The sequence below is a fragment of the Cnephaeus nilssonii genome (assembly GCF_951640355.1).
Source record: "Cnephaeus nilssonii genome assembly, chromosome: 13".
Taxonomy (NCBI): domain Eukaryota; kingdom Metazoa; phylum Chordata; class Mammalia; order Chiroptera; family Vespertilionidae; genus Cnephaeus; species Cnephaeus nilssonii.
The window spans coordinates 18,719,136-18,732,283 of record NC_137084.1 but is presented as its reverse complement, the minus strand read 5'-3'; the positions used below and the strand labels follow the sequence as shown (position 1 = coordinate 18,732,283).

The window sequence follows — 13,148 nt, the reverse complement described above, 5'->3', positions numbered from 1 at the left end:
TAATCTTTGTTGAATTCATGACTTAATTCTATCAAAGCTATAAACATCACATTAGGAAACAGAAAACGTGTATTCATCCAACAAACAACAACAACAAAAAAGGTAAACTAACAAGCACCACTACTTCCAGTGAATATTTCTTTAGGACAAAAGTTAAGATGATTTCATTTATCTCAAAGTGTTCACATATAGAAAGTTTCCAAGAGGACTCAAAAAATATTCAAGTAACTAAAAATAAACATCTCTTTTGTAATATGTCTGAAACACTGAATTTATTGTTACCAACTAAATTAGTGTGATTGTTTTAGAAGAGAGGAATTTAGGATCACTAGTAACAGATGAGAATTTTATAGAATATTTAGTATATGCATACACATACATACACACATGAATGTATGTATACTTGCATATATATGTGTGTGAATGTGTGTGCAAACAAAATTGAATTAAGTTTGTGTAGAAAAAGTGCCAAAATGCCTGACATATTTAATGCCTTCTGAAAGGCATTAAATAAAACAATTTCATGCTCTTATATGTACAAATTGAGAAAATGCTTATAACTTTCAGCCTTCATCATATGTATATACACATATATGTGTGTATGCACACATATAGGATCATATATATTACAGAATATGTAATTTTATTTATGTCAATTTATATGTTTGTTACATATGTAATATATATATGCATAAAGCAGAACTCTACGAAATAGCTGCAAAATTTTAAAAGTGGTTATTTTACAAGAAAGAATTTATTTGATTTTAGGAACAGAAAGATCAGCTAAGAGACTATTGCAATAATCTAGATGAAAGATGATGTTGTCTTGGGCCTTGGTGGTAGGAATGGAGGTGATGGAAAGTAATTGGCTTATTAATATAGTTTGAAAATAGAGGCAACATATTTATTTGATAGAATGGAATGTGTTAGATAGAGAAGAGACCAATATTTCCAATATTTATTTGTAATAGTTTGAGCAAATGGAAGTATAGAGTTGTCATTGATTTGGCATATGGAATGCTGTGTTTAGAGCAAATTAAGAGATAACATAAAGAATTCAGTTTTGGGTGATGTTGAGTTGCTATTCTATATTAACTCAGATATGTAAGAAGTTTATTTTAAGTCTGGAGTTGGGAAAAGAGGTAAGGTCTGGAGATATAAATTTAGGTGTTCTAAATATATAGATGATATTTAAAGCAATGATATTGAATAAGACCATCAAGGTCAAGTATAAATAGGAAAGAAAGGAGAATGAGGTCTGAGCTCTGAAGTATTTCAACCTTAAGAGTCAGAGGAAAGAAGTGGAATAAGCAAAGAAGACTGAGAAGGAACAACCCATATGGTAAGAGGAAAACTCCCAGTCCAGTGTTCTGGAAGATTAGAAAAGAAACTCTTTCAAGGAGTAATAAACAATAAACTCCACCAAATGTTACTGATAGATAAAAAAGGTGAGGACTAATTGACCACTGGGTTTGGCAAAATAAAGATTCCTGATGACTTAGGCAAGATCAGTTTCCATGGGTAATATGGTCAAAACATGATTTGAGTGGGCTTAACAGAAAATAGAAAAGGATACAGCAAGTACAGTTAACTGTATCATATTTTAAATTGCCAATGAGAGTGCAAAGGAATTGGATGGTAGCTGGTGAAGACAGAAGGATCAAGGGAAGAAGAGAGAAAGTTAGGAGGTAAGGTAGGACATAGACTAATAGGGGTCAATCATTGAAAACTTTACACACACACACATGTTAAATATTAAATAAAATAGGTTACTGAGTTTCCTTAAGGAAACTTTTTCTTAGTGCAATAAGAATATAAAGAGGTTTAATACACATGTTCTTAAGACATCTTAGAAGCAATTTTACTTATAGCAGAGAATAAGCTATTTGATTTTCCTGGTGTTTTTCTGTACAACTGATTTCCTTGATTTCTTTCTTATCCCAGCAAACGAAGTATCCATTTTGAGACTAAGGTATGAGCAACCATTCAACAGTGACTGAATTTATACTCCTGGGATTCAGCAATCATCCAGAGCTACGTTGTCTTCTTTTTATGGTGTTTCTAGGCATCTACATCATCACTGTGTTTGGAAATCTTGGCATGATCATATTAATCAATATTGACTCACGTCTCCACACTCCAATGTACTTTCTTCTCAGTAACTTGTCCCTTGTTGATGTCTGTTATTCTTCTGTCGTTGCCCCTAATATGCTAGTGAATTTCTGGGTGGAGAATCCAGTCATTTCATTTAGTGAATGTGCCACACAATTCTTCTTTTTTGGTTCTTTTGCTGGTATTGAAGGCTTCCTGTTGGCTGTGATGGCTTATGACCGGTATGTGGCCATCTGCAAGCCTCTTCTTTACACAGTCACTATGTCCCCTCATCTTAATATCATGCTGGTGTTGGCCACATATCTTGCAGGTTTTATAAATGCTTCCATTCACACTGGCTTCACCTTCCAACTGTCTTTCTGCCATTCAAATGTCATCAACCACTTTTTCTGTGACACTCCACCCCTCCTGAAGCTCTCTTGTTCTGATACACGTGTCAACGAGATCGTCATTTTTGCTTTTGCCAGTTTTAATGAACTGAGCTGCCTTCTAACTATTCTCATTTCTTATCTCTACATTCTTGCTGCCATCCTGAGGATCAATTCTGCCACGGGGAGGCACAAAGCCTTCTCCACCTGTGCGTCCCACTTGATGGTGGTTACCATCTTCTTTGGCACAATCCTGTTCATGTACCTGCGCCCCAGCTCCAGTTACTCAATGGACCAGGACAAAGTGGTGTCTGTGTTTTACACAGTGGTCATCCCCATGTTAAATCCTCTCATCTATAGTCTGAGAAACAAGGAGGTCAAAGCTTCTTTAGGTAAAATTTTAAAAACAACCTCTTTTTACTTCTGTGCTTAGAATTGCAAAGCATGGAGTTTTATCACACTGAGGGAATGTAGAAATGAGCAAGTCCACCTTCATTCATTCCTGCTCCATTTCATTCTATAATGAGGCTATATTTTTTTTCTGATTGTGGAGTTGGACCAAATGTCCCAGGCATCCAGGGAGCATGATGACACTGTATAAATCCCACTTATTTCACAGAATCGATATTATTGAAAATAATCCAATATCCATATTCAGAGTTATAAAGCCAAATATAAAAGTAGGTGGGACAGAGAAAGAATGAGTGGAGGGAGGGATGACTCCATATCCTCACCTGTTTGATGACTCTGAGATTGGACAGTGGTGTTTTAACTGCCAGAGGACAGGTGATAAGGAGTAGGCTAAGCCAAAATACATCCAGAACCAGAAAGAAAAATCTGAACTTAATCCCAATAAGGTGCCGAGGTCAAGTGTTTTTAAACTGGGCAAGTAATCTAGATGACTGAGGGAATAATGGGAACAAATTACAGCATAAGTAAAGATAAGAGAGAACCACAGGACAAGAACGAGGCTCATGGAGCAGAAGTTCCTGAGACTTACAAAAGAAGTATTCTTTATAATTTCTGAAGATGAAGTGTCATGTTGTTTGATCTTTGAGTAAGCAGGTTAAACTTAAAAAGCTAGGGCAAGTTCTTTGTCTATTTTGCTGCTGGCTACAGTGTAATTGAGACAAGTTTAAAGCTTTCAGTTGGTTTAACTGGTATTTTCATAATTGGGCTATCTCCCCAGTAGGACTGGATTTTCTTTACTGAAAGTGACCACTGACATGCCAACAGAATATGTTTTAAATTGGCTGGGATTGGGTATAATACTATACTAGGTGTGATTCTATCATATCCCTTTGCCATTGAAAGACTAATAGATCCTAGTACAAAAGTAGACACTTAAAAAAGACTAAGTAATCATTTGAAAACTTTTATTGGTTGTTTATTATGGAATTATGGAACTGTGACAGCAGATATAAAGACGTTCTAAGAATCATTCCAATTAAAGATGCAGGATGATGGAAGACAAACTGTTGCTTCTGGCATCTGAAATGTAAAGTGTCCAATAATGACAATTTCATAAAGGCAGTGTTAGAAAAGTTCTCTTATTCTTGGTTGGATCATCTGTTAGATAATTAAGAAAAAACAACAAGCTGTATTATCTTCTTTGAAACTAAACATTTTAATAAAAAGATGATATTTCAGTGTACTATATCTGTCATTTTACAACAATGTGATTTTAACATGTAATAACAGAGTATTCAGGAGGTTTTTCCATGAAGGAACAAATAGTTCAAATCAACATAGAAACAGACCTGGAAGACTCAGTGGCCCCAGGCCGCCCCCTCCACCGCCCCCTCTGTAGTTCTCATTTTCTGTCTCATATTATGGGTCCGCTTATTCTCTTTCACAGACTTTTCACATTCTGGCCTAAAATTTACATTGCAGGCAAGGCTGCATCTCTTTAGAAAGGACAGCTGTTGCCTGAAATGGATCAAATGTTTATCGTGTTGTCAACTAAGAATATCCAAACCTGTAGAGAATTTTTATGAGTTTATTTTAGCCAGACTGACAACATTGCCAGGAAGCAAGATTTCAAAAGCTCCAGAGAATGACAGTTTTGCTTTATTTATACATTTGGAATTAAGGAGGGAACATAAGGAAGATTACAGGAGAGTGGAGCAAAGGAAGGTTCAAACTCAGTAAGATTATGTGCTCCCTGGAGGGTGGTTACACCTCTCAGGGGTGTGAAAAAGAGGATGACTGGTATTTCAAAGATGTGTTAAACTAGATGCACAAGAACAATGGACAGGGCTTGATTTAGGCAAAGATCAACCTTTCACTAAAGAAGTTTAGCCCTAGCTGGTTTGGCTCAGTGGATAGAGCATCAGCCTGCAGACTGAAGGGTTCTGGGTACCATTCCAGTCAATACATAAATACATACATACTTTAGGACAAATTTTCATCAGAGTGAAAGAAGGCATTCTGCTTAAAGAGGGGTCAAATCTTCAGTCATTTTGTGTAAAATAAGGAAACCTCACATTAAAGAGCCCCAAAAATGAGGACTCTGCAATCCTACATTGAGATGTACAATCCTACTAGAAACATCTTTTTCATGGAATTTAAACAGTAGATTTTCTTCTTTAAATATTATTATTTTACTTGTGTAAGGAATCAGAATAGAACAGAGAAAAATTTCTACTTCAATTTGGAAAAAAAAAAGTGACAAGTGACAATGCTTAAATCTTCTCCAATGTGATAAAGTGATATCAACCTACATTTTTACTAGTATACTAGAGGCCTGGTGCATGAAATTCATGCACGAAGGGGGGTTCTTCAGCCTGGCCTGCACCCTCTCCAATTTGGGACCCTTGGGGGTTGTCCGACTGCTGTCAGACATCCCTCTCACAATCCGGGACGACTGGCTCCTAACCACTCACCTGCCTACCTGCCTAATCGCCCCTAAACCCTCTGCCTGCTGGCCTGATTGCCTCTACCTTGCCCCCTGCCAGCATGATCGTCCCTAACCTCTCTGCCTGCCTACCTGATTGCCTCTAACTGCCCTCCCCTGCTGGCCTGATTGCCCCTAACTGCCCTCCCCTGCCAGCATCATTGCCCCTGATTGCCCCTAACTGCCTCTGCCTTGGCCCCTACCACCATGGCTTTGTCTGGAAGGAAGTCAGATGTCTGGAAGATGGCCAGTCGACCTCGTCTAATTAGCATATTACCATTTTATTAGTATAGATAGATTATATAGGATAGGATTGCTTAAATTGGGGAGGGGGGAGAGCCTTTTTCAGCTGGAGGAGATGCTCTTGGCAGACAAGAACATACAATCCCTATATCTGGACTGATAGCCAGCCATATACACTATACTGCCAAACCGGTCATTAAAAAATTGAATCACTTTCTTACACCTTACATCAAACAGCTGTTGCTCTTAAAACCTCTCTTCAGCCCCCACCTTAGGTTCTGCCTTCACAGTTCACCCAGATTTGGTTCTGACTGGTTGGTTTCTATGCCAGTCAGCATCAAAAGTCCTGCCTCCTAGGCAGCCATTGGATCCTCGCAATTCACCCAGATTTGGTTCTGATTGGTCGGTTTCTATGCCAGTCAGCATCTCCAGGCCTATCTCTGGGCCTGATCATAGAGGTGGGGCTGATCAGCAGCCTCCCCAGGCTGCTGGCCAGAGGGCTGAACTGCTGACCTCTGGGGGAGAGAGAGGGGCTTCGTTGCTGGCAAGGCCGGGAGAGAGAAGCAGGGTCTGATCACCCTGCTTCTCTCTCCGGGCTCACCAGCAGGTGCTGCTGCTGCTGATCAGCTCCGCCTCTCTCTCTCTTCGAGAGGTCAGCAGTTCAACCCGCTCACCTGCTGCGCACACAGCCTGGCATTCGGTCCAGGCTGCTGGTGAGGGGGCTGAACTGCTGACCTCTGGGAGAGAGAGAGAGGCTTGGCTGCTGGCGAGGCCCAGAGAGAGAAGCAGGGTCTGATTGCCCTGCTTCTCTCTCTGGGCCTCACCAGAAGGCGCTGCTGTTGCTGATTGGCCCCGGTTCTCTCTCTCTCTGAGAAGTCAGCAGTTCAGCCTGCTCGCCTGCTGTGCACGCAGCCTGGCATTCAGTTGAGCCTCCAGTCATTGTGCGTGTTATGACCCTGACTCTTTATATATCTAGATTGATAAAAAGGTTAGATAGCTTAATTAGGAAGTTTTAGATAATGAGGAGGGTCCATGGAGAGGAATACATAGATGGGAACTTGAAGATGACAGGGTGTTTATCTTACTTGTACAGGGGATAGAGAAGTGCTTCGGGCAGATGGGAACATTTCTGGCCTGAGCAATTAAAACAGCCGTAAACCAAGGACAGACAGGGTATCTCTTGCCTGAGCAATTAAAGTGACCATAGTTAGATCAAAAGTATCCCTGACCTGAGCTGCTGGGAGAGCTATAAGATAGGATATCTCCAACCAGCACAACTGGAAGAAAACCATAAGATAAATCAAAACTGACTCCAACCTAAACACATAAGATGACCAAATGAGGAAAATTTCGGAGGTGGGGGTTGTGGGAGCTGATTACAGGGCTAAGGCCCCACGTAGAAAAGGAGGGTCTCCAGCCTATTTAATGCCTCAAGTCAAAGAAAGCAGTGGTCACCCTTCTTAGGGGGCCCTCTGTCCCTCCAGAAGGGACAGAGTCTTAGGATTAGGAACTTAGAGGACACCTTTCTTAGGTGGTCCCTCTGCACCAAGAGTACAGAGTTTTAGGCTTAGAATTTAGAATTAAGGTTTTAGAGGTAGTATTTGCTTGCAGTTAAGTTTCTGTACCTTTTAACTACCACCTTTTGTCTGTGGCTTCATTCTTTGAATCCAAGAACCCAGGAAAGAAATCAATCTTGCATCCTGCTCAATAAAACAACCCAAATCAGTGATATATAGCTTTATCTCATTGACTGATTTCTCATCCTGTAATCCATTATTTGGAGATGTAACAAAACCAGAGACACCTCTCTTATCTTAGTCAGACTGCATTTGAACTCCTCTTTACTGACCTGGAACCATCAGTGCTCTGGAAGATACAGACCAGGGAAAAAATCTGAAGAGCCCTTTATTCTCCAGAAAATGCAGCTCCAAATAATGTTCAAATAGTCTTTATTCTACTTTCAACCTTCCTCCTAAAATGTCAATTTTATGAATGATCCTGGCTCTCAGACCCACTTTAATTCCTAGCATGTTGATGAAATTAGCTCAATGGAACAAACTGGTTTCAGTATAAATCCATAATGTTCAACTTTCAAAGGGTTCTCACCCCTGACCAGTACCTCTACTTCCTTCCATTGGTTATGTGACTCTTCTGCTCTCAACATTCTTTCTGTTCCCCAAATTTCTCACGGACTTCACCTTCCTTTTCCTCACTCTCATGAGATGACCTCACCTCAGTGTTTAGAAATATTGAAGACTTCTGATGAGCATCTTTTCATCAGAATCCTCTCAGGATGGTGGGGGTGGGCCAGAAGAGGTCAATGGGGGAAGAGGGGGGACATATGGAATACTTTCAACAATAAAGATAAAAAAAATACAAAACTTATCTACCCACATTTTCCACCTTTTATAGTATTACCTGTGACGGCTAATTATTCTATTTGTGCTAAAGATTTTCATGCGCTCAGTCCCAAGCAGTGTACATAGATGTTAGAGACTTTGGCCTCAAAAGAGAAACTAGGATCTCAAAGCCCCAAATTAAGGTTGTGCCCTTGAGGAAAAAAAAATGATGACTTTAATTGGCTCTTTAGAATTATTTTATAAATACTCTAGGGAATGTACCCAAGAAATATATTATAAATCTTCCCATCTTGTTTTTATAAAATATGGTAAATCAACTTTTAGAGGTAGGTCATTTTCTATGTTTGTTCACTAAAAATATGTTTGCTTTTCAGTGTGGAAATTAGTACCTCACTAAAATAGAAAACTATTTTCAGCAATTACACTTGATTTTTTATTGATATAACAATATTTCATAACATGTCTAAAATTCCATTATTATATGCAAGGTCTTTTGATGTGTATGTAAAAGCTAAATAAAATAACTGTATGGTGTAATTTTTAAAGCACATTTTTTTCTAGTTATATCTTATTTTTACAAAGAATTGATAGATAGTGGTTTCAGGAGTGAGTGAAACCCTGTTAACTGCGCTTTCCTAGACAAATATTTTCATATGTGTGTTAGTTGTGCGAAAACTGGGGATACTCCTCATTCTTCTCCAGATATTTGTACTCTGTTCAAATTTTTACCTTCTCAGAATAGTCATCTAAAAGCAACCCACCTTTATTTTTCTTCATAGTACTTGCTTCTGACATTATTTACATATTTTTCTCTTTGTTTTTACATTTTCCTACAATATATGCTACATGAGGATGGGGAATTTGGTCACTGCTGTAACCCCAGAACCTTAACCAGAAAAAAAATTAATCTTTGTAATGTACATGAATAAATGGGTGATTTCACAAAGCAGAGAGAACAATTCTTCATTCTGTATCCTCTTAGCTATACAGGGTGTGGCAAAAGTAGATTTACAGTTGCTCAGATGGAAAATAATACAATTAATAAAGAGTAATACAAGAATAAACTTTATGCTTTGCATACTCACATCTGTAACCCACTTTTGCCACAACCTGTATATTAAGAGATAGATTTACTAATTCAATGTTTCCTAAAGAAAATTAAGTTAAACAACTAGGGGTATCAAGGGAAAATAATGTGCTGAAGATTTATTTTCTATATTATATCTGAAAAATAAGATATCAATTTGAAGGAACCCTAGAAATCTAACTTCATTAATTTTTCCTTTGAATGATGCCTATGACCTGCTGCTTTTTCTATCAGTTTTTAATTCCTGTGCTTTTTCTTCCCCCAAATTAGAAAAACAATACTAAACATGGACTTCTCCAAGAAGAGAGGTATAAATGTGTACATGTTTGTCTGAAATAAAGAGAAAAGAGTTTGAGATATGGAGAGAAAGAAACAGAAAACACAGAGACACAGAGAAAAATATTTGTGTAGAAATTCTGATGTGTTATTGAAAAGAAAAGAGTAAGTTTCTATTAGATGAATCAATCAAAGAGATCAAAGTGTAAGTGATAAAATGGCTGGGATAAATAATAAAATGGATGAGATAAATGCCGAATCTTGATCAGACAGAATTTTTCACTTTATTTTTTTTGTCACTTTCAGTTTTCAAAGCATAAGAAAATGTCTTCCCAAAACCACACTCTAGTGACAGAATTCATTCTCTTAGGACTCACAGATGATCCAGTACTAGAGAAGATCCTGTTTGGGGTGTTTCTGGTGATATATCTAATCACCCTGGCAGGGAATATGTGCATGATTGTGCTGATCAGGGCCAATTCCCACCTTCAAACCCCCATGTATTTCTTCCTTAGCCACCTCTCCTTTGTAGACATTTGCTATTCCTCCAACATTACTCCAAATATGCTGTACAATTTCCTCTCAGACCAGAAGACCATCTCCTATGCTGGATGCTTCTCACAGTGTTTTCTCTTCATCGGTCTGGTGATCACTGAGTTTTACATCCTGGCTTCCATGGCATTGGATCGCTATGTAGCCATTTGCAGCCCTTTACATTACAGTATCAGAATGTCCAAGGACATCTGTATCTCTCTAGTCATGGTCCCTTATGCTTTTGGTTTTCTTAATGGACTTTCTCAGACACTGCTGACTTTTCACTTGTCCTTCTGTGGCTCTCTTGAGATCAATCATTTCTACTGTGCCGATCCTCCTCTTATAATGTTGGCCTGCTCTGACACCTATGTCAAAACGATGGCGATGCTGATAGTTGCTGGGTTTACTCTCTCAAGCTCTCTCTTCATCATTCTCCTGTCCTACCTCTTCATTCTTACAGCCATCCTGAAGATCCATTCCGCCGAAGGCAGGCACAAAGCCTTCTCTACTTGTGCTTCCCACCTGACATCAGTCACTATATTTTACGGAACCCTTTTCTGCATGTACGTAAGGACTCCATCGGAAAGGTCTGTAGAGGAGTCCAAAATAATTGCAGTCTTTTATACTTTTTTGAGTCCAATGCTGAACCCATTGATCTACAGTCTAAGGAATAAACATGTGATCCATGCCATGAAGCAAATGACTAAAGGAAATCTCTTCCATAAAAATGAAGTTTAGGCATCAGTTAATTTGAAATTACCAGTGTCTGTGATAAAATAATGATTAGAGCCTAGAAATGATTAAGAGAGGGATTCTAAATATAATAGAGTTCCCAGTTCCAATTTCTTTTTTAAAATAATTTTTATTGAATTTATTAGGTTAACATTGGTTGATATAATTATATAGGTTTCAGATGGTAAAATTGTATAATACATCATCTGTATATTGTATTGTGTGTTCACCACCCAAAGTCAAGACTCCTTCAGTCACCATTTATCCCCCCTATATCCTTCTCCACACCCCGTACCCCCACTTCACTCTGGCAATCACCACACTGTTGTCCTGTGTCCATGAGTTCTTTCTCTCTTTTGTACTCAATCCCTCCACCACCACCCCACCCAGCCCACCACCCCTGCACCTCCGACAACTGTCAGCCTGCTCTCTATCTATGAGTCTGTCTCTATTCTGCTTGTTATCTTACTTTGTTAATTAGATTCCACATATGAGTGAAATAAGATGTACTTGTCTTTCTCTGAGTGGCTTATTTCACTTAACATAATCCTCTCCAGGTCCATCCATGCTGTCACAAAGGGTAAGATTTTCTTCTTTTTGACATTTGAGTAGTACGCCATTGTATAAATGTACCACAGCTTTCTTATCCACTCATCTATTGATGGACACATGGGCTGCTTTTAAATCTTGGCTACTGTAACACCGCAATGAACTCTTTCCATTGTCTAAATCTTTCATTGAACGCTACCTCAAAATTTTGTTAGAGATAAATAGAGCATAAATTAACAAGCATAATATGATACTCTATTTTAGTTTAATGTTAACTTTTATATCACTACCTTTTAATTTTCACAAATGAACTAGTAGGAAATTATCTTCGTTTTATAACATTTGGAGTCTTCTGCACAGAAAGATTAAGTGGCCAACCCAAAGTCACTTAGCCACTAAGTAGCACACAGATAAATCCATTGATTTCCCATTCTTTCTCTTTCCAACTCATAGTGCAGTGGTTAAACTCCTCAACACACTGCAAATGCTGGATGGCATGTTGGGGACAGTAAACTGACGAGGTTATTGCTATACACTAATGTAGATTCCCTCTGATATTTCAGGTAAATGTGATAACTTGTGTGCAATATAAGTAGAATTGTCTTACTGTTCCATGTAAAGAAGGCAATTTTGCTATATGGTAGACATATGTATTTTATGAATATATTGTCTAAATTGTAAAAGCACACAGGTTTGTTATAGATAATTTAGAAATACAGACAGAAAAAAAGAAGCAATATTTATCAGCAGATAATTTCTGCTTGCTTTTTGTGCATTCCTTCTCAATATTAATAAAACAAAATTGCCATCATTTACCATATACAAGTATGGACATTGATTTTCACTTGATAATATATTATTTGTACATCATACAGACTAAATATTTTGATAGACACCATTTTTAATGTAGTATAATACTTAATAGCTAGTTCATATTGACCTTAGTTATAAAAATAATACATATTGATGTTAGAAAAACAAAGTGAAAAATACCAAAAGATATAAGACATGAAAGAAAAATTTATTTGTAATTTCCTACTTAAGGAGAACTCTTTTCAACATTTTGGTGTATTTTTTCTACTTGATTTATCTTGCAAAATATTATTCCAACATGTTGATGTATCCTATTATTTTTAAGACTAGTATCTATGTACATATTTCTTTGATAGTTCCTTTAGAATAGATTTCTAGAAGTGTAATTGCTTAATTAAATGTTTTGTACATTGTCAAAGCTCTTGCTAGATTTTTCTGTGGGTAAACTTTTCTCCAGTAAGTTTTTAACAGCTTATACCTATAACTAGTAATAGTTGATAATAATCATTTAACTGTATCATCATTTAAGGTTATTTGCTTCTTTGTTGTCTCAACTGAAATTCTTAGGAAGGGATTCTATTTTATTTTGACAGAAGAATTTTTGAAATGTATATTTGACAAATAAAGAAAATAATTGTTTGATGAGTGCTTTTCATATTATTTCTGATAACTCCTCACATAAAAATATTTACAGTTTTATTTAGAAAATTTTTATCAATTATTTTTTGCTTTGTAGTTTTCTCAATCTTCAATTTAACTAAGCAAGTATCTACATTGTGTTACTAATTTTTCAGGACCATATTTTATAGGACAATCTTAAATTATTCTCGATACAATCTTGTATTTTATAATGTTTGTAAATTCTTTACTCACATTTTTAACCCATTTCTTTCTATTATTTATTAAGCAACACTTTGTTTACCCACTGATATGTTATCTTCATTGTATACTAAATAAATCTATTTCTGGCCTAACTCTTCTATTCCTTTGACTCATCTATATATGTGCTTTAAGCCAAATTATTGCAAATAATGTAGACTTAAGATGTGCTAACTTCGATTAGAGAAATTCCATTTTCATTATTTTTTCTTTCAAATTTATCTTAGAGAATGCAAATTTGATGCTTCTAGGTATCCAATATTTTTAACCCAGAAATTATGCATATAATGGTTTCATCT

General features: G+C 37.2%; 2 protein-coding genes across 2 annotated transcripts in view; both read left to right on the top strand.

Annotated features, from left to right (window-relative positions):
- LOC307109353 (uncharacterized protein) overlaps positions 1–13,148 on the top strand; it is a gene marked incomplete at both ends in the record, with an annotated part of 50,002 nt that overhangs the window by 31,105 nt on the left and 5,749 nt on the right. The window contains one exon of the mRNA XM_079788039.1: positions 2,066–2,872. Coding sequence (XP_079644165.1) covers positions 2,066–2,872 — 807 coding nt within the window. The remainder of the gene's footprint in view (positions 1–2,065; positions 2,873–13,148) is intronic.
- Positions 9,667–10,614, top strand: LOC307109699 (olfactory receptor 5M10; the record flags this gene model as incomplete). The annotated part of the gene is made up of 1 exon (XM_079788565.1): positions 9,667–10,614. One exon carries the CDS (start codon positions 9,667–9,669, stop codon positions 10,612–10,614), a length of 948 nt encoding a protein of 315 aa, XP_079644691.1.